The sequence below is a fragment of the Phalaenopsis equestris genome, unplaced genomic scaffold (genome assembly GCF_001263595.1).
Source record: "Phalaenopsis equestris unplaced genomic scaffold, ASM126359v1 Scaffold000107, whole genome shotgun sequence".
Classification (NCBI taxonomy): domain Eukaryota; kingdom Viridiplantae; phylum Streptophyta; class Magnoliopsida; order Asparagales; family Orchidaceae; genus Phalaenopsis; species Phalaenopsis equestris.
Window position 1 is genome coordinate 75,433 of NW_018164549.1, and position 23,170 is coordinate 98,602.

Consider the following 23,170-nt stretch of genomic DNA (forward strand, 5'->3'; position numbering starts at 1 on the left):
GTGCGGCTGGCGAGGGAGGGAAAGGGGCGGGAAGGGTAAACAGTGGACTGTTGGAGCAGGCCTGCGGGTCAAGGGGATAAGGAGAGAGAAGAGGGAAGGATTCAAAGAGGATACAACACCACTTTGGAGTAGGATATAGCAAGAGCACCACCTGTTGTCAGATACAGCTCTAACAAGGGGAAAATGACTTCACTTAGAAATTTGAAAAAGAAACACACAAAGACATGACCCTAGTTGCAACAAACAAGCATATAAATAGACTTCTATCCGGTGGAGAATAGAAAAGGAAAGGGGTCAGGCGGGGAACAGAAAAGTAAAGGAGGAAGGGGCTGGCGACAAGTTCCGCCCCTTCTAAATGTCTTTCGGCCAGCAAGGACTCTGAACAACCCCCCTCAGCTAGCAGGTTCATCCGGCTTGCTTCAGCCTCTAGGTTACCCTAGTAAATAAATTGATAACAGCTTATACAAAAGATGAGACATTTTAAGTGGAAGGTGTTTGAAGCCTTGCAAATTTTATCCAAAGATTATGGATACTCAGTTATTCTACTTATAAAAATAGACCAACAATTAAGAAGGCCAAATCATTTTTTGTTAATTATGACCGTCGACATTGGCATCGATGACGAATGTTTGATTTGTTTGTGTCGATAGGTGCCTAAATTGATGTCAATGTTGGGCATTAGAGTTAGTGTTGATGTGATTGTTGGCATTAGTTTTAATAATGGGCATCAATATTAGTGTCAATGACTGGCGTTGGTGTTGACATTAGTGTTGCTGTCGATGACGAGCAATGGTGTTATTGTCAATAATAAGTTTTAGCATTGGTGTCGATAGTGGTATAAGTTTTAGCATTGGTGTCGATAGTGGTTGTTGGTGTTGGTTATTGTTGTGGGCTTTGGCATTGCTATCAATGATTGGACAACATTAGTGTTAATGATGGGGTGTTGATATTGATGTCAATAACAAACATTTGACTTGTTGGCCATGTTAACATCTTCATTGTCGTTGTCAAAGAGTGTCAATGTTGCTATCTATGATGTGTTAAGCATGTCATCATTTGTGACCATCAAGCTAGGTGGTGATGACAAGCATTAGGTATTGGGTGGTGGCAGAGCTTCGAACTCTCACATTTATAATCATCCTCGTGGTCCCATCCCAATCTCTTTATAAATTTTTAAAGGTGAAAATTTCTTTCACTTCTACCAAAAAAAGAACATCCTATCGAACGGTCCATATTTATCCCCCTTTGTTATAAAACATTTTTCACGCATTTAAATGTATTAAGAATTTAAGAATTGAGTAATCTATGTGAGATTCATTTCATCAAGGTGCACATTTGAAACATAGGTTTGTTGAAAATAGAGCTCAGATAATCCCAAAGTTGATTTAAAAAATTGCTAAGTCAATTATGTGTGTCAACATGCATGCTTAATCAGATGCATTTTTTTGGGTGATATACCGATGATAATAATAATAATTTTATTATTTAAGAATCTTGTGACAATAATTGAGCTTTTAACTTGAGTTGAATGAACTTTTAGGACCACCTGAGTATATCTTTTTTTTTAATTTATTAAGTACCGAAGTTTTCAGGACCTGCCATATCTATTAATAATAATGTTTTTAATATCCTTTGGTTGGTGTAGATAACATCATGAGTTTGATTGGTCATGTTGGAATTGGGGCGTGCAGCTGTTCAAGTTTATCATACCACTGCATCAAGTTTGGGTGCTATGCTAGGTATTCACCTCATTATCATTTCTCCATTATTCTTGATTTGATTTAGTAAACGGTATAGTTCATTTGATTTCCCTCACGAGCTTTAATATTTTGGAAGGTTTAGGTTGATTTACCAGCTCTAAGAACACATAGTGATTACAAAATGGCCTGCACATTACAAGTTCTTGGGATGCACAAGGCACACCGGTTTGGTTAGCTTTAGGATTTACCACAACTGCAGCCCTAACTAAAATGAAGATCTCGTTTCTTTGATTATTTTCATTTCAGTCAAATTGAGCGTTTGTAAAGGAGAGTAGTGTTAAAAATTGTCCTTGACTCTTTGTAGGGGTTCATTTTAGTCTTAGAGTTCATAGAAGTGTCAATCTAATCCACGACTCTTTTAATATGGGCTGAAATCGATCCCAATGAGGACTATTTAATCACCGGCACATTAAAAGAGTATGGGGACTTAGTCAGCTCTTTTATGAACTTTGAGACTAAATTGACCCTATATAAATAGTCAGGGGATTATTTGACACTTGTATGTAAAGGGAATTCATTCTTCTTTTTGAATTTGTTCATTAGCATTGAATCTTCATAATTTATCAGATCTTGAAATTGAGTTTTGATTAGTGTATTTCTTCTTTCATTTTATGATTGTTAGATACCTTTAGAATATCTTAACTTGTGCATTTAATTTCACCGTTAACAAAGTTCATGTAGCATTTTCTTACTTGCTAGATGTGTAGTTTAGTTTTTCTTTTTGAATGGTTTTTTCAACCTCAACTAATCTAATGTGAATAGTCATCATTAGATAACTGTATAGTTTCTTGTAAATTTAATTTCACCATTAACATAATCCAAATAACATTCTCTTGCTTGCTTTGTTAAGACATAAGGTTGACATTTTTCTTTGGGGATGTAGGACTTCACAACATATAGCCTATTGCATATAATAGTCATTCAGCCTTTACTAAGAATTATTATCTCACCATTGCATATTCTCCATGTAGACAAGCCAACCTTATTGTATTTTATTAAAAGATTTGTTTTCAGAACATTTAATTTTGATTGGCTTGGTGCATATTTCATGTTAGGGAGCTTGCAAGATATTTTTGAATTTTCCTTAACATAGCATGGTTATTTTCTCTTAGTTGATTTGCTTTTCCTTTTTTGTTTTTGTTTTCATCATGTGCAATTAATTATGCTATTTTTGTCAAGAGGTGTTAACCTGGGATGTTTCTGCGTTAATTGCTCTGATTATACCATTTTGTCACATTTTTATAGAATACATTTAAATAGCTATCAATGTTGTTGAGCTTGACTGTTATAAAGGGTGAATTTTTTTATTTTGAAATAATTAATATTGGAGAGCATATGTGTGAAGCACTATTTTCAGTGGTTATGAAAATTTAACTTGAAGTTTTATTGGCTTTTGTAGAAAATAAAACAATGGAAGAAACTTTCAAGAATCTTCACTTTTCTTTATACAAGAGGATAAGCGCTACATTATTCATTAAACTTATGAAATAATGTGAAGTTTTTTGGCTTGTGTAGAAAATATCTTATATAAGCATTATAAAATAGGAATAAAACCAAAAAAAGAGGGAAACATAAATTAAGGTCAATGATTCTTTAGGAAAGCACACAAATTACACTTTGAGGGTAATAGAGAGATAGATCTAATGGTATAGAGCCTCGATTCATGTATCTTAAGTTTTTTATTATTCGAGGATCATAAGCAAATAGATTAAACAGTAAAAAGCCTTGATTCATTTGCCTTAACTGCTTTGCTATGATTGGAGTAGAATTTAACACTCCCTCTCAAACTGGATGGTAGAGATCTACCATTTTAAGTTTGCTTATGATTTTTTTAAATATTGTGCTATAGAATTCTTTTGGTGAATATGTCGACCAGATAATTCCTTTGATGTTCTTCTATATCTACATCAATTATCTCATCAAAGTCTACTTTTTGTCCTGGTTTAGTTGAAATTTCACACGGCTTGCACTCTTTCATCTTGGTTTCTTTGGTAGGTCATAACACATTTCTGTTGGGAGGGAACCATTAAAAATCCAGTGATTTTCAGTAACATGGTGTTCTGCAACCATGTCATGATCATGGAATTAATTTCTTCTCAATGTAACAACTTTGGGTCTTTGTGCTCTGGAGGTAGATTCACAAGATAAATGTCTTCACGATTTGGGATAATTTAAGATGATTTTTCTTGTTAACTCATAAGATGTTTGAAATAGCTGGAGTTCTCCTTTGGTTTAATTTTCATCATCAATTATGGTCGACTATTTTGAGGGGAAGTCTAAGAACCTAACATAGTGAATAGAGAGGGAGAATTCGACAAGCGGGATAAAGTTGGAAGTGGAAACCTTAACCTTATAAAATAAGAACAAAGGTTGGAAGTGACAATCCTAATCTTAAAGAACAAGAATAAAGGTTGGAAGTGGAAATATTAACCTTAGAGAATAAGAATAAATGTTAGAAGTGAAAATCTTAATCTTAGAGAATAAGAGTACAGGTTGGTAGGAACACCCTAATCTTGCTCTGATTCCACATAGAAAATAAAATAACGTAAGAAACTCTTAAGAATCTTTACTTTTTTTTTTTTTACAAGAGGACACACATACACAAACACTCACACACACACATCTCCTATATGCATTACAAAATATGAATAAAACTAAAAGAGGGAAACATAAATTGGGCTCGACGATCCTTTTGGAAAGCACACTAATTACAATTTGAGGTTCACAGTGAGATAGATATGATGATTTAGAGTCGCGATCCGTGTGTCTTAAGTTCTTTGCTATCTGAGGGTCATAAGTAAATTGATCTAACGGTATAAAGCCTTGATCTGTGTGCCTTAAGTTCTTTGTTATGATTGGAACAAAATTCAACAACTTGAATTGTAGAGAGAAAATAATATCAATAGAAAGCAACAAATTTAAATGATTCAGAAGGAAACAAAAACCAATATATAATGTTGTTAAATATTTTACTAAAAGATTTGCATAACTTATACTTAACGACACATGAACCACTTAACAGGTGCGAGGACTGAAGAAGGATTTACAGAGTCGGCTGAAATTTGTTGCGTAAAAACAAAAATGATTTCATGATTTTATTTATTTATTTAATGGGTCCAAGTTTATCGTTCACATGGTCAATGTTTTCTGTCTCATCAATTTGTTTTTCTTAAATTGCAGATATGTGAGACTTCACAACGTTATTTGTCATGAAGAAATTTTTGTAAGTAGAGCAGATAACATCAAGTAAATTGTTTGCATAAATGTTCTATTTTAATAGATGTAATGTGTCTTCCTAATCTTACTTTATTCCATACAGAATTTGTAACTATCTAAGGGGGTGTTTGGCTACATCCAGGATTTAACTTAAATAGTGTTGAGTAAATCGTGTAAATCCAGTTTTATCAAATCCAAAAAAGTTAAATTCAGAAAAGTGTTTGGTTCGATTAAGATTAAATCCATCTAAATCCTTTTGAAGTATTTGGCGACGAGAGATGCAAAACCTGCGGATGTATTTTCTTCCTCATTTAATTATGCTAAATCCACCTAATAACCAGATTTAATAAATTTAGGATTTACGTCAAAACAGAAGAAATATTGGATTTAAGAGATGGTGGGCTTTAAGATCTTTTTTTTTTGCATTAGGTAGAATTTATGGTAAATACTAATGTAAATCTTGTTAATATTGTGTACCAAACACCCCCTAAGAATGCAATCGACCTATTTTATTAATCCTTTGTTGTCAATAACAATGTGGGGTCAGTAGTATTGGTCATATACCGCTTAGCCTTCAGGACCAATCTGGGGATTTTGGCTGTTGCTTTTGTTCGAACACCTGGGGATTTGAGTTCTTAAAAGATAGGAAGACTTGCTCGTTTTCTATGGTTTTTTTGGCGTTTCCACGTTTTGATTTTATCATGGAGGAAAATGGCAATTTAAAAAGGTATCAACATTTTATGCAAAAGATGCAAAAAAAACCCTAGTTTCTCTTAATATGTGATAGAATGAAGAAAATAAGTAAAATATGGATGAACTATGAACTGAAAGTTTTTAGATTTTTTATGCTTGCTATAAACTACATATAAAAGCTGGAAGCATTCATGTAAGGGAACTAAATGCAATTGTAACTATAAATTTTGTTCAGATACAAATCAGGGAATCCATAGGAATTTAAAGCTTTTGAAAACCTAATTGTAAAATATTAACAGACATGAGAAGATCATTTAAATCTTTTTGTTTCTTTGTTACCAACCCCATATCTTGATTGTTGGTTGGATGATTATTGTTTTACACATGCAAAATGAGATAAAGAACAAGTGATAGTGGTTTAAACAAAATGAAAAGAGAAGAACATATCGGTTGAGCACAATTTTGAACTGTTCCTTCGGGTTTACACTTGGAAATGAAGGACATTACATCCAAAGAAGAGAGTTTTATTCATGAATTTAGTTTACTTTTACATTAATATAGCATGAAATGAGAAGATGAAAGTCTTGCTTGATGCACTGGTCCTAGTTGATCTATGAAATTGTCTCAGGTTAGGTTCTATCCAGAAGATACCTTATATTATATGTCACACATTTATTCGTCACCATAACTTCATTGCTACTGTTTGAAAATTTATGAGAGCAGTTGGAAAATATACATATTCTGTGGTTTTGGTTGAAAATACACATGCTTTATTGATACCAACATATCTTCACTTTTTTCAGAAAAAAACCAATTTGAGCACATTTTATTTAGATCTCTTTGACTATTTGCAAACTATGAAGTATCTTAGCACAAAATTAATAGAAAATACACAGATTTACTCTCAACAAGCCCATTTGAAGATAATGTAATGTTGGTGCAACACATGTTTGGACTTTTTTATTTACTTGTAGTTTCAGGATTATTCATCAACTATAACCTAAAAGCATTAACTATGGTGAATTTCATCCCTTATGCCCCTTATGGTGAATTTCATCCCTTATGCCCCTTCGAAATCATTAGGGATGCCCACATTGACGCCTCCCCAAACTGAAGTGGAATGTAATAGAGGCGAGTTTGATTCAGCCAATTGAATATACCTGACACCTGTTATGTTATCCTACTTACCAGTATAGAGTAGAAGATAAATTCAGTCACCTATAAGCACCCAGAATAACATTTAACATATTATTCTAATTTATACAATTCTATTAGAACAAAATTTATTCAAATTAAGTAGAATCAATCAAAAACATTTCATTTATACAACATACAAACTTCATTTGATACATTTCCTCAATGCTCCTCTATGTTACAATTGTTGTAAAATAAAATATGACATAAATGAACATAATTATTATTCAGTCTCAACCTTTGTTTTTCATTTTTCCTATAAAAATATGCGACTCGATACAATAAATAAATCTAATACAAAATTCAAAATTTTAAGAACAGTAAATAACATACATGTTAATTAAGACTAGACATAATTTCAATCTTGAGCATAATTGACTAGTACATTATTATAAAATTCATAATTAAATTTTGATTATATAAGGATTTATATTACTATAACTGTAAAAAGAAACAACAATAGAATTATAAATGTAATTTTTCTCAATATATTATGCCTTTAATGCTCTTATTATTTACACATTGTTTTGATTATATCAAATTCTTCTTTTCTACAACCTTTTACTTTACTTTAGCATTACAATATGTCAAATAAGGTTGTCTAGGCTTACCTGCAATCATGAGATAATGAGCTGTAAACATGTAGCATAAAGTATAAACTTACCCTAAAGGCTACATTATCAAAGATCCATAGAGCCTAGGAGGAATCCGGCATTACTGCTATTGACTTACATTGGGAACTCTTTCGTCCCTCCTGAAGGTATCATAAAATTATCATTATCGCTATTAAATCCTAGTGCATAAAGATTTGTATTGTATGTTTGGTCTTATTTTCTCACACTTTTAGATAGGTAATTAGGTGAAAAGTGGTTTTCTTACTGTATGGTTGTTGGGATAAATCTGATGGTGATGGTGAAATTTGCATTTGAATTTTGCTTTGAAATTAGATCTTTATATGTGAAAACTGCCATTTTACTGGGCATAAATGCTAAGACAGTTTACGTGAAATGCTATAGGATTTGTTGAGGACAAGCAAGTTGGAAGCTCTAGTGTTTCGGAGAATACTATCTGGAAATAAAGTAAGTCTTATGTTTTTTTCTAGCTTCCATAATTTAGCTTCTCCAATATCCAAATTGAAGAAAGAACATCCTATCATAGTGCATATTAACAGTGGAAGTACATCAAAGACATGGGCGGACCTAAATGCTATTAGATGGGTAATTGCCCCTCCTGAAATTTAAATATTTCTCCTGAAATTTAAATATTTATTAGAAGAGATATAATTTAATCATCCTTTCCCCCCTCTGAACTATATTAGTTGTCCCAGTTGACCTGCGAATAAATTCTATAATTTAACCTTTTAATTTATTAAATATTGAATTTATAAGAACCTAGATTATCAATGCTCTTAGATGGTAATTAAGTATGCATAAATGTTAAAATTACTGATCTAAAATTTTAATTTCTATTTAAAAAAAAATTATTATTTCTTTAAACTATCTTAATGATAGTCAATAGAAAGCACAGCCACATGTTTTGCTAATACCGAAGGTCAGATATTTCTTAATTTAAGCGACAAAAATATCTTTCTACAAAACGACGTGGGATTAAATTCCACCATGAGCTTTCACAGCTGTTGCGAAATTTACACACATACCACTCAATTCCTATGTATTTACATATCTAATACCTAAACTTTAAATTTTACATAAATATCACCTTACTTATACATAAATAAATGTATTTCACTTTTTTAAAATTAAAATAGTGATATAAAAATAATTAAATAATGATACTTTTGATATGGTACGAATAATTTGGGTGGTATAAATGTAAAAAATAAAGTTTATATGTTATATGTGTATATACCTAAGAATTGGGTGGTATGTATGTAAATACCCCTATATTTAAAAAAGAAAATTAAATTCATTTTTGTATACTCTTAATATATATTTGTATTAAAAACTTTTAAACCTTTTTTTCTTAAGTCGAGCTAACCAAAATAGAAAATAAAAATATGAGATAAAATTAGTGTTAGTCTTAATGTGTAAATTTATTTTGCATACATTTATTTATTAGGTTTTTTTAATAATTTTTTTGTATTTAGTTTGAGATTCACGTTGAACTTAGACGTTCATGAAATTATGTTTAATATGAATATTCACATTAAAATATGGAATTATTTTTTGTAATTTATAGAAAAATGTAAAAAAGATTGAAATGCTTTCAATATTATTTAATTTACAATAACAATAACAACAAGCCTTTATCCCACTAAGTGGGGCCAACTACATGAATCTTTTTTTCTCCATTGCGTCCAATTGAGTGTCATATTTTCATTTAATTCTAATAAATTAATATCATTATTTTATAAAGTATGCCCAAGTTTTTCTTGGTCTATCTCTGCCTTTTTCAACATAAGTCAAGTCTAAAACATCTGCTCCCCTGACTGGATCATCAGATGGTCGATGTTTAATATGACCAAACCATCTAAGTCGACTCTATCTAATTTTATTCGCCACTTGAGCTTTGCCAGTTTTATCACGACGTTCAATATTATTTAATTTATTAATTATAATAAAATTCACGTTTTAATACTGAATTATGTGCTATTTTTTTAGTTAATTTATTTTTATAATAAAATGCACCTCCTGAAAAAAGAGGCTGGTTTTGCCTCTGATTAAATGAGTAAATTAAAAGATTAAAACTAATTTTTGTACCTTACTTTTTGTCAACCATCTTTTTAAATTATGTTTTGAAAATTTCTCCACTATTACTTGTTGCTTTTAAGGCTCCTTTTTTTTCATGTTTTATTGTATTTTTGTGCAGGTTGATGAAGTGTGCAAGCTTATTAAACAAAATAGTTTGACTTTGGTATCTATTGAACTAGTTTATTGTAGACTTTCTCCCTCGGATGTGGACATGATTTGCAGCTCTGTTTATAGCAAGGAAATTCATAATCATGGCATCCAGTATTTTTCTATTAAATCTTCAATTATTATTGGAAGTAACTCATCTTCTATTCCTAACGGGCTCTCATTCTTTCTATCATCAGGAAGGTTTGTTTCTTGCTACATCTGATAACATCAAATGCTAAGATGTGAACCGGTCTTTTGATTCTCTTTCTGTTTGTTTAAATGTGATGTTCTTTTTAAGAATTCAGATTTTCTTATATACCTATATTTATGCCTTTTATTTCTGAGCAAATTTTGCTAATATTTGTTTAAGGTTTAATTTGACATGGTGTCAAGGCTTCTCATGTATGTAAGGCTTCGCAGTTAGTTATCCCACTTGATTGCTAAAACTCTTCTCGATTGAGATGGTTATATATTCATATTTTAGTTTCATATTTTGTTTTTAGTTTTGAATTTGATTGAATTGGAATTGTTGTGGGGATAGAAATGAATATGTTGGCTAATCAAGATGCTATTGTTCTATCATCTTGAGTCTACCTGTGGACCCAATTTTCGACATCAGAGGGCTTCAAGCCATAATGCCTTGGGGATATTATATGCAATCATCGGTTGTCTCATCAGGCTTTTCTAACAAATTTGAGTGGAAGTTTATATGTCAAAGATGTTCTTTTCAAGGTTGATATTTACTCGTTCGTGGCAAGTTGTTTTTTTTTCTATCTAGTTTTATTGAATCATTCATTGTGGTGTATCATGGTTGTGATTCGTAGGTATTGGGCATCGTCAAAAAATGCTTAGAGATGATCTAACCAACAGTTTTATCATTTTCTTTTTTCAATTTGATTTGAAAAAAAAAAACACTAAGACAATTATTCAATTGAATTTGTCAAGCTGTAACTAGCTCGAGATTTTGATTGGTGAGCTTGGTAGCTAGTAAGATGCGAGATGATTTTTTCCAACAAACAAATATTTTATTGTAAGAACACTAAAAACTTACACGAATACATAGAAGATAAGCACCTACAATTCGAGTGGTAGGCAAATCTTACAGTTCAGGATGTAGGAAATCTTTCCAAACCCTAAACCTAAGACTCACAACGACAAATCAACATAACCCTAACACCTTAAACATATTAGCCCTATTTATACTAAATAATAATAAATAACAAAAGACTAAATTGCGCTTAAGCACACGAAAGACAAAATTATTCTCAGGCACCGATGTAACAATACTTCCCTCCCAAAAACACTGTTTTTCTTCAAGGTGGGGAACAAAAATTGTTGTTGGATCAAGTTGTGTGGCTCCTACTTATAAACTTGCTTAGTATGGATCTCATTGTTAGCACTGGTGCACTCGTCATGGCTTTCTTTAACTTCGTAGAAGTCTCGATCGTCACTTTCCCTCACTGAAAGTTATCATTCATCAATTTCTTCGTCCAAGGACATAATCAAATTACCACTCATCAAAATTTTCGGCAGTGTCCTGTAAGTCTCCAAAATTTTTTCAACCCCTTCCAGGTTTTTAGGTAGTGTCCCCTCCAACATAGCAACCATCTTCGATGGATTCGTTGACACCAATGTCTTGAATAACCTAAGGTCACCGTGAAGCATTACTTGCCTTCTCTCCACTCTAATCTCTATAGTCTAGAATTTTCAATCCACCCTCATCTCTTCGATCATCTGCAGCCACTTCCCAGAATCATATCAGTACATCCCAAGTCCAATGAAAGGAAGTCTTCCACCATCTCTATGCTCTGCAGTGTCAACACCGATCTCCTGTAAATTTCCCTATTTTTCTTCATCTTTCCAAAATTTCCCGTATCTACCAACTTCAACCCCAATTGGTCCACAAGTCGATTTGAGATGAAGTTGTGCGTGGCCTCACTATCCACCAACACTACTATTGGTTTCTCCAAAATCTTTTCTTACTTTTATGGTGTGATTTGGAGAAACTCCACCCTCCTTCCCCAAACACCACCACCGCCACCAACGCCACTACCATTATTGAGTTGAGGGACACCACCTTTCCCATCCTATTTCCTTCTACCGCTTCTTCCTCTGACTCACTATCTGCCTCCTCCCACTCACAAACTAAAAGGGCCTGGAGCTAGCGATCCTTGCATCAATGGCTTGGAGCACTCATTACATTAAGAACACAATCCATTTGTTTTATTGTCCTGCACCTCTGCCTCACACGCTTGAAGTTGCCCCTTGGTGGGCCCCTATATTCCTTTCCTTCAGTGCCTCTTTCTGAAATGACAGTCTAGGTACCTAGTGTCATGGTCATTGAGGTACTCTTGTGGAATCCTCCCATGTTGCCGCTTTCGCTATTCTTCATTTGGTTCTTGCTTTCACCATCTGGGTGAGCTCCATCGTCTCCCTTAAACTCTGCAGTCTCAATAGTTGGAGTGATACCCGTATATCAATTTTTAAACCTTTCGTGAAGTCCCCATCCAATCATGCTTCAGAAATCTCTCTCAATTGTCTTGAAAATAGCTCGAACATCTCCCTATATTTCATGATAGTACCATCTCGAGTCAATGCATAGAATTTCTCGTGTAGGTCTCCTTTTCGAATTACTTGAAAATGTTCCAAAAAGCAATTTTTAAATTCCTCTCACGAATGGATTGTGTATCTAGCCACCCCCACCCTCCACTGAAACCATGCTAGGATTTCCCCCTCCAAACATAACACTGCCATCATGAACTTCTCCTCCCCATTTCGCCCATTCACCGCGAAGTATTGCTCCACCTGATGCACCCACTCATGCGTGTTTTCACCCTTAAAGATTTACTTCTTCAGCTTCCTAACCCTAGAATCACCACCCCAATTTCCTCACCCTCTAGTGTTTCCCCTTATGTATCTAGGGTGAAACTTCCTGCTTCGATCATAGACATGCCCCGTTCTGGTTTCTCAGTGTTTTTCCCTACCCCTTGCATAACCCATCATTGTTTCAACCCAACCCTCTTCATAAAAAATCTCTAATATGTCCCCCATTGGAGTCCTAGGGGGAGTTCTTGATGGTGGATGCTTTTTTCATCATGTTTCTCACGTTCGATTTTTTTCCCTTTTGATCTAGCCACACATTCTCCAGCCAAACCTTAGTTAGAGTTTGCAAATTGAGCCGCAGGCAGAATCTTGGATTGCATCTCAGTTAGCTTCCTTATCATCACCTCGAGATTCTGGAATCAGTTATTAGTGGAGGAAAGCCTTTCCTTTATTTCGGATTTAAGTTGCTCTACTTCTTCCAATCTCTCTTCTAAGCGTCCACTTTCCTTGCTATCATTTCTCTCAGTAAGATTTTTTATCACAAAGGGGTAACTCTAATGCGCTGATATTTTCCCAGGTAGCCCAAATGGTGACTGCATCGCGAGTTTGTAAATCGTGTTCCTGTCCTTGGCTTCTCAGATTGCCGGAATCGAGACTAGGGCACGCCCAATCCCAAATTTGATTTACTTTGCTTGTTGATATTCGGTCATGAGAGCGGCGCCTATATGCCCCAATCCCCTTCGGTCTTCCTAGCTAGCTCCAATTGTGTTTGTGTTGGAATTGGTATACGATCCCATCGTCACAATTTAGGGAGGTTGCACGCGATCTCGTTTGTAGCCTCCCAGCTAGCTCTCATCGCAAATGTATCCCAAGGTACGTGATCTCGTCGTATCTTAGCTAGAAATCACATTGCGTTGTATCGCATAGGAGGCGTCGCGATCCCTTCATTGGCTTCCCCAGGGTGATCTGATCTCATCCTCGCTTCCCCACGAATTGCGACTATATATGAGGTCTTCTTGAAGGACACTGATCCCATTAGTGGCTTCCCATTGCCAAAAATCTAACCATACTATACCGCGAGCTCGACCCGAAAACAACGCTCCCGTGCACCGCTATTTTGTTTTTGCTTCCCAACTAGCTTGAATTACTAGTAGCACGATGTTCGAAGCAACAACTGGATGGTTTCAGTAGGATCATAAGCTTTGCAGCAACCAAATGCTCTGATACCAATTAATACGATATGAGATGGTTTCTTTTCAACAAACAAATGTTTTATTGTAAAAACTCCAAACAATTCATACGAACATATAAAAAATAAGCACCTATAATTCAAGAGGCAGACGATCTTTCCCAAATCCTGCAAGTTAATAAGTAGGAAATCTCTCCCAAATCCTAACTTTAATACTCACAACCACAATCTCATGCATAATCCTAACCCTAAACATATTAGTCTTAATTATACTAAATCTTAATAAATAACAAAAGACAAAATTACTTTTAGGCACACAAAAGACAAAATTGCCCTTTGGCACCGGCGTAACAGTAGCATTGGAGATTGCCTTGATATGATATTTGATGCTTATTGGCTTGGTGCTGGCCTTCATTAAATGGTGCGTGGGCTTCTTGTGGGCTCAGTAACATTGGAAATTTGTGTTTCCTCTTTTTCCTGACTTGATGGGACATGGAAGTTTGTTGATCTGCTTCCAGATTGTTGTCATAACTTTAGCCGTTTTTTGGTGGTATTCTTTTTACCGTGCTTGAATTTTTTCGTGTTTGTTGAGATACTTTTCTATAGAGAGATTGTCTTTGTTGAGACTAGGCTGAAGGTCATGTCATTTTCTTAAATTCAGAAACAAATTACTGGCAAAAGTTTATGCCATATTAGAATTTTAAGGGCAGAATTAAACTTTGTAGTTCTTGCCATATTAAAATTTGAAATGTCCATCATCTCAGTGTTTGTGACGTTATTGCATTGCTTTCTAAATCATGTTAGATCACTTCGTTCGGTTTGCTTTGCTGATACCCACATGGGTTTAAAGTCCACTGAGGCCATAATTGAAACCTTAATTCAGTCAAGTAGTTTAGTAAACCTCGAGTTATCGGGAAATGAGGTGAGCAGCTTGTTATCTTCATATAAGTTTCTATTTCTTCAATACCTTGCATTACTGTTTTGGGAAATTTACATACGTAGCAGACAATTCTTATGTATTAATGTATCTCACACCTAAACTTTCATATTTACATACATAGCGCTTTGGTGCATTAAATCTATGCATGAAAATGCATATTTCATTTTAAAAAATGCTAATTGTGTAATTTTTAAGTAATATTAAAGATTTGAGAGTTATGTGTGCAAATATAAAAGTTTAAAGTGCGAGATATGTAAATACATAAGAATTGTGTGCAATGTATGTAAATGCCTATACTGCTTTATGGTGATGAATGTGAATTGCAATCTTACTGCACAGCTCGAAGGTTTGCTTTCCAAAATTGGCAGGAGATACACAAGTTTATCTCCCGTTCCAGAATCAAATACGTACTTTCAGTCATTGGTTGAACTCAATTTGAGGTACCACTCAACAACTTTATTTTTTTGGCGAATAATTGTTGAAGTCCGCTTATAAGTAATCATAGTGAATATGTACAATTGTATGTATATATATGTAAAAATAAGTGGTCTTTATCAATGCATGTTTATGCATATTATTTTGTGGAAAAAGATTGTCTAGAAGCTCAGTCATTTCTTTTACAGTAAGAACATAGTGCATTCCACAGTTTGGAAAACTGAGATCACCCTATAGTTTGAGAGAAATTTATCCTTATATGTTGCATTTGCATTACTATATCAAAAAGTTACAAAATGTGTACAAAATTATGCCTTTAGGCATTTTACAAACTGAGACGCATCTTCTAAAATAAGAGAAAAGAGAGCATGTTGCTTATTTACATCTTTCAAAGTAAAATCCCCTTGAAGGGCTACGTGTAACTCTATTTTCATCTCTAGCTATGTGTTGAAAAATAACTTTTTGAAAAGGAGGAAAGTAAAACTCAGGTTGGCTTGTTGGCGGGCTTGCCAAACTCTTCCATGCATACTCTCTTAAAAAGGTTGATCAAGTTCACATTGCCCCCCTCTATAATGATGCCTTTGCTCTCAATCATCTATGGTTCAATGATGAGTTGGAGAGAAATATATTCATGACATAAAAAAGACTGAGTAAAGCAAGTCATAATCTAAAGGAGCCAGCCTACCAGTATTCATAAGATTCCTGAGCATTAGTCTTATTCTAACTTTTGGGTTTGGTTAGCAAATTCGTGCCTCATCAGTCAGGTTAAGTTCATGGCACACTTCTGGAGAATGGTCAAGCACTTGCAAAATTCAAAATTTCTTTCATTTCATTAGATTTGACATAAATTTTATGATTGATTGTTGCATTAATCAATCTTTGGTCCTATTTGCAGACCAGGAGGGTTGCTTTGACATGACTTGAGGCTACTGCAATAGTGAACACATAGGATCATTGAAAGCCCAGAAAATGAACATAATCAGTTTTTGCTAAAAATAAATAAAACAGATCGAGACCTTCTTAATGAGACGTGCTAGGCCTATGCCTTACCAGGCCTGATTTCTTCATTATCAGCCTAAGTCTGGTGTGGGGCTCGGGATTCGGTATTGAGATAAAAATCTAATATAATACATTGCATTAAACAAATTAAAAATTCCAACTTAAAACCTTTTGAAGGCTAGATCATGCTTCATGTGCTGGCCTATGCTATTTGAGTTTTTTTCTCTTCAGACCAGGCAGAACCTTTTCTTCTCAAAATAAACAATCAACAAATTACCTAATTCACCAGTGAAATTTTGACTTGTACATTGTTTCCTCAATGAAGAGCCCATTCTTTATTTAATATTATTCTGTTGCGGTTTCAGGGGTAGCAATTTACACAATAATGATATGGTGGGCCTCCAGCACATGTTGGTTAGCATGCCGAAGTTACTGAGATTAGAATTGAGTGACAATCCGATTGGGGATGAAGGGATCAGGTATTTATAGATCAATGGACTTCTCCCCTGTTGCATCAGGATGTCATGCATACATTTGTAAAAAGTGGATCATTTTTACGATGTTCAATGAACGAAGTCAAGCACGCAATTATATCTGTATAATATGACAATTGTTTTTCTCGGTCTTTTTCTGCAGGACATTAATCCCTTTTTTTGTCAAAGCTTTTAAAGAGACTTCTCAAGTTTCCGAAATTTGGTTGGAGAACTGTGATATTTCAGGGGCAGGAGTGTCTGAACTTTTGCAAAGCCTGAAGAAATGTCAGCTGAAGACACTATCTTTCGCAGAAAATGATCTTGGGAGGTGCATTTTTTTCTAATAAAAGTACTATTATTATTTGGAAGATTGACATAAATATCAATCAGTTCTTTTGTATTTATATATCTAACTCATAAACTTCAATTTTTACCAATATTTTTAAAAGCACACTTCACGAGCAAAATGAAGTGAAACGAGTGACGAACGCTTTGCTTTGTTGAAGCGCGCTTTGAAGCCTCAGAGTTAATTTATATGTTTTTTTGTAATTTTTACATTTTTAATTATTACAACAAACTATTATGAATTATTTGTATTTTTAATTTGTAGATTCACCCTCAATTTTTGCCTTTAAATATTGTACAACATTCTTTTCGATTTTATATCATTTTTTGACTTATACATTTCATGAATATTTTTATGCATTAATTGTTTTATATATGCAATTAGCACTTGGTTTATAAAAGCACCGCTTCTCTCCGTGCTATGTGCTTTGAAGCAAAAATAAAGTCTTGCACATTGTACTATGCTTTGCATTTTGATAACACTGATTTTTAAATAACCTTCCCTATGCATGAAAATGTGTATTTCATTTTTTAAAAGTTAAGATAATGATTTTCTTGATGTGATATGAAATATTATAAATGTAATAAATAAACTATTTATTATAAATGTAATAAATAACCTTCCCTATGCAGAGTTACATATATAAATACATAAGAATTGGGTGGTATGTATGTAAATCTTCCTATTTTAATCATGTAAGAAGAAGCTAGTTTTAATTATTGAATTTTCAGTTCTGTGGCAGCACCTCTGGCCAACTTTTTGGGCTCTTCTCGGATAAGAAATCTTAACATTGAAGGTATTGGATTGGGATCCTTTGGTTTCCAGGAGCTTGAAAGAAAAATGCTGGAAGAGACGGCGCTTGCTCATCTTAACATAAGGTTGTGATTATTGTCCTCTTGCTTTTATGAATGGCTTGTTGCTAACCTTTGATTTTATATTTATAAAAACTTGGGAGTTGAAATAAATAGTTTGCAGCAAAAATCGTGGTGGGATTGAAGCGGCCCATTTCATTTATCATATTATCTCCAAAGCTCCAGATATTGTATCAATCAATGCAGGATCTAATTTATTACCTCCCGAGTCATTGTCAATCATAGAAGATGCACTGAGGAAATCTAATGGTACCAGTCAAAATTTTCATACCTTTTATGTTTTTAGATGCTGATGCAATTGTTTGATGGAAGCATGTTTTACCGTTGCTTGGTAGAATGAGATAGGACTGCACTACTGTGCTGGTCCGCACTACTAGTCTGTTAACATGCATACCGATTGATAATGTTTTTCTAATTTTAAAAGAGAGAATTGTCAAAATGGTCCTTCTAACTCTTTGCAAGGGATCATTTTAATCTCTGAGTTTATAAAAATTTCAATGAAGTACTCAATTTTTTTAATAATTATTAACATAGTTCGTAGTGGAGACTACTTTTACTTATAAGAATGAATCTTAATAAAACACAACTTGATTATTTTCTTATGAGAAAAAGAAATCGTTGATAATATAAAGATTATAACGTTATTCCAAATGAAAATTTAATTACTCAATATTGATTATTAGTTTTGATTTTTAAGATGAAGAGTTGGAAGATAAAAATTACAATAAAATATCGTCATATAATTAGATTGACGCACTAAAAAGACACAAATAAAAATATTTTTATGAGCAAATTTCAAGATTTTAGTATTTGGGATGCTCATGAAGAAGCTAATTATATGTGGGATAAAGTAACAAATAATATTAAACAAGTGACAAAAGATCTATTTGGAGAATCAAAAGAAAATTTTTTACGAATAAAAATAGTTGGTGGTGGGCAAGTCTACTATGAAAGCTATACATTTATTGAGAGGTTTGGTGGAAGAGTACATAGAGTAAGGAAGATCTACATATGATTTTTATTGATTTAGGAAAAGCTTACGATAAGGTTCCAAGAGAAATTCTTTCGAGAGTTCTAGAAAATAAATGTGTTTATAGGACTTATACTCAAGTCATTAAAGATACATATGCTAGAGTTGTTACTTGTGTTCTAAACAAAATGAGGATTAACTAAGTATTTTCCTATTTCAGTTGAATTACATCAGGGGATTAGATTTAAGCCCATATCTTTTGCTTTAGTTATGGATGTTCTTACTGGATATTTACAGGAGGATGTGCCTTAATGTATGCTTTTCGCTGATGATATCCTTCTTATGGATAAAGACTGAAGAAAGAGTTCAGAAAAAACTTTGAATTATGAAGGCTACTTTAGAATCTAAAGGCCTTCATTTGAGTAGATCTAAAATTGAATAGATTGAATGTAATTTTAATATAATAGATCTAGTGGCAGAGATGTAACAATGAGTGATCTGATTATTAAAAGGATTGAACATTTTAGATATTTCTAGGTCTATTATTCAAAGTGATGGTGATATAGTTGGGGTTGCTATTAATAGAATTAGGTTTATTGTGTGATCGAAAAGTATTGTTTAGACTTAAAAAGAAAAATTTTATAAGATGGTGGTGAAAATTGCAATATGCTTTATGGTGTAGAATGTTGCCTATAAAAGAGAAGCATAAAACTAAGTTGTTACTGAGATGAGAATGCTTGGGTGGATGAGTGGCTTTACACTTCGAGGCAAAATACGAAATGAATATATCCTTGAAAGGGTTGGTGTTGCTCTAGTGGCAGACAAGATTAGAGAGTCTTCTTAAATGGTTTGGTCACATTAAACACTGACCATGCATATAAAAGGTGGTATATATGTGTAAAAATTGAAGTTGAGGTGTTAGATGTGTAAATACATAGGAATTAAGTGGTATGTATATAAATCTTCGTTATATATTTCTATCATAATGAACATTTGTTTTGTGCAATTTTCATCCAACATTATGATAAGCTTATTAAGTCTGATCAGAGTTCAGTTTTGAGGGGGCAGCGCGTTGTCTTAGCGAGTCGAACATGAGTCATTCACGAACAAAGAGTTGTTTTGACAACCCTAAGATTGGGACAAGATTTAAAACATCATTTGAATCTAATTTAATAATTTTTATTCTATTTTTTTAATTAATACTTAGCCTTGACTTTGTAGCCATGTAATCGATTAAATTTTTTTATAAATACTACTCATCAAAGATATATATATTGCTGTTCGCGAACAACGAGACGTTTTGACAACCCTAATGTATGTAAATCTTTCTATTCCTTTTTATTTTCTTTGGAGCCTTTTGAGCAGTCATTTATGTAATTCTCCCTATAATAAGAAATAGTGCCTTCTTCTCTTCCCTTTTTTTGGTATCTTCAGGTAAACTGGAACAAGTGGACTTAACCGGAAACACTTCATTGTGCTCGCCCAACACTAAATCGGTAATTTCCCAGTTCCAGTTTCGGGGAAATCCCATCATAAGACTTCCGTCATTTTGCCCCAGTAGTTCTGCTTATGATGATGATCCATAGAAGACAGTTCAACATTTGCAGTGAGGAAATCAAATTCATCATTCCAGGTAATAAATTTATGTATAGAAGTTTCGGTGATGTTACTTTTTCAGGTCAAATCTTAAATTTTATTTTCAGTTTTGAGTGGCATAATGCCTTTGTCTTGTAAGATGCTGTAACCTCTATTTCAAGAGAATTGTAGAATTTATTCGCGCAAATAGAGGAAAAATTATTACGTCTGGTGTTTGCGTGTCGGGACAACGAAAACAATCTGGCCATGCAAAATGAACAGTGACATGGCCATTGTCTAAACGTGTGGTTCACTGGACATAATAATTTTTCCAAATGGAGGCCCCCTAATGACCCGTCTCCAAGATCATGTTATTCTTTCAGGAATTATTGGAGTTGTTGCGGTTGTTAATTGTTTCAATGTGAGTTTAGAACGGCTTTCTGTCATGCATCAGATTTATTTTTAATGCATATTAAACATTTGAGCACATCATTTTATCTCAGAAATTACCAAGGATATAAAAGGATAAACTCTCGAAGAAATCTTCTGAAGTCAATTCTTAGAGAAATATTTGCGTACGTCTAACGTACGTAGAGCTGTGTACATCGGTAGGTTACGGGGAAGGTATTGAGGGGTTATATTCGCGTTATATTCCTGTAACCTGTAACTTAATATATGAAAACAGAAGCACAGAACTTACTAATTACAGTATGTTACATAGGATATAATACCAATATAACCCCCTAATACCCTCCTGTAACGTACCGACGTGTGCAGCTCTGCGGACGCTAGACGTACGCAAATATTTCTCTAATTCTTAGGTATTTAAATGTAACACAACAAATATGCATGCGGGCCCACATGTAAATGCACATCGTTTATAAAAATAGATTCCATTATTTTCTGGTTGTGTTAAGGCCATTCCAATACACTACTAATAGGCACAATTTTTAAGGAACCTTGGTTAGACAATTACTTGATTAAATTCCTCTCTAGGATTTCTTCTGCCATAAGCAAATGACTGCAAGTCTCTTTGACCATACAATCACATGCGTTGGCCTAGAATAATTTTTACCATGAAGAAATTATGGGTCCATATATTGGTAAAATTATCATTTGGATAAATTTGAAGTCATTAATGAACGTGCAATTAATCAAAATGCATATAATTGCCATCTCAAAATAAACTTAAAGGGATATTTAGTTGACTATAAAACAGAGTAAAATAAAATGTAATGTATTATAATCAATATATTATGCCTTTGAAATGCTATTTGGTTCTGTAAAATAAATATATATATATATATATATATATATGTATATATTCTATTTAGTTATATAAAAGTAAAAAAAGAATATTCAAAATATTTGATTCTGGAAAGTAGATATAAATAAATTATTTTAAATATTTATTAGAAAATTTATAATAAAATATATTTTAAATTAATATATCATATCATACAAATAAATTATTTTTAATAATGTTTTTAATATTTATTCCAAAACAGCAGTCTTAGTTTACCTACTTTTGTTAGCTTAGAAAGTCAACGAGCGATTCATAACCAAAACAATAGCAACAGTAAATTCTTAATTTGAAAAAAAAGAGCACAAAAAGATTTACATGTATACCACTCAATTTCTATGTATTTACATACCCAACACCTAAATTTATCATTTTACATATATACCACTGTAACTTCTTACTCAGCCAAAACAAATGTAGTAATAACATAGCAATACATAGTCAAACTAAAAAAAAGTTGACATTTGCTCGCATGATAATATTTTGTGCAGAAAATTTCAGCAGACAAAACATCCTCATAAGAAGTAAAAAGTGAATTGTGAATCAAAATAAAACATAAAAATCGCAAACTCTCTCTAGACATCCCATTCAAGGCCGCATGATTAATTTATAGTTATAAATGCACAATCAATCACTAATAGCAACATATTACTGTACATTTCACTCTTCCACCTGTAGCTCTGTTGTTGAAGTTGTGGATTCACAAAAGTATAAATTTGATATTTCATAATGCATAGCATGCAGAAATGCTAATTAAGTAGACTTCTGTGAGTTGGTAAATGTTTCACTACTGTACTCCATTGATGATAAAAGCCTTGCCTTGCATAAACCAATCGTGGCCTATAAGAATGATTAAATTGTAACTTTATGACCTACAAATAATACATTCTAATTGCCGAAACAGCCTCAAATTAAAATGTATCCCCCTCTGAATTGTGAAAAAGTTTTGCGTGTGACGTTCGTATGCGAGCTACATACGGACGACGGACACGATATGCTGGCGGAAAAAAAAATCTCATCAGTGTATTGCGTCCATCGTCCGTTAAGTAGCTACGCAAAATTTTCTCCTGAAAATCCAGCCCTAACAACAGATGATCAAACCTACTGTCTCCATTCTAAATTCGGGCAAAAGATATGCAGACAATAAGAAAATTACCAAGGATTTCGGAAATGAACAATTACGGCAAAGAGCACCCTAAAAATAACAGAAACTGGAAGCCTTACTTCAGACGTCATATCTGTACTCGAACAATAATCAGAAGAAAGGGTTGAGCAATATGAAAAAGATGAAAAGAGTAAACATAATGTACCTTCAGCAGCCTCGGCAAAGATCAACCGGCAGCTTAGGCAAAGCTAGATGAAGGACAGAAGGAGAATTGAATGTGGAAGTCTCGACAACGAGCAAAAGAGTAGAAATATAGCAAATAACGTGGGGAGATACAAGAAGACCATGTGTGGTGAAGTGATTTTATGCCAACAATTGGGTGGGTGAGTTTACTTTGCGGCGTTTTTTGACTATCAGAG

At 33.5% G+C, this 23,170-nt stretch overlaps 1 protein-coding gene across 3 annotated transcripts in view; it reads left to right on the forward strand.

Moving 5' to 3' along the window:
- The window catches only part of LOC110020893, a 30,777-nt gene extending 10,023 nt beyond the window's left edge, over nt 1-20,754 (forward strand). For 2 of the 3 annotated variants that reach the window (XM_020719168.1, XM_020719169.1), the window contains exons 7-17: nt 1,646-1,739; nt 4,941-4,983; nt 7,880-7,942; nt 9,693-9,922; nt 14,538-14,655; nt 15,013-15,113; nt 16,473-16,586; nt 16,744-16,908; nt 17,658-17,804; nt 17,902-18,047; nt 20,203-20,754. In XM_020719168.1, coding sequence (XP_020574827.1) covers nt 1,646-1,739; nt 4,941-4,983; nt 7,880-7,942; nt 9,693-9,922; nt 14,538-14,655; nt 15,013-15,113; nt 16,473-16,586; nt 16,744-16,908; nt 17,658-17,804; nt 17,902-18,047; nt 20,203-20,354 — 1,373 coding nt within the window. In that variant the 3' untranslated portion in view covers nt 20,355-20,754. Of the gene's footprint in view, nt 1-1,645; nt 1,740-4,940; nt 4,984-7,879; nt 7,943-9,692; nt 9,923-14,537; nt 14,656-15,012; nt 15,114-16,472; nt 16,587-16,743; nt 16,909-17,657; nt 17,805-17,894; nt 18,048-20,202 lie in introns of those variants that run through there. The other variant, XM_020719170.1, reaches the window with a different exon arrangement.
- Nucleotides 20,755-23,170: the final 2,416 nt, after the last annotated feature.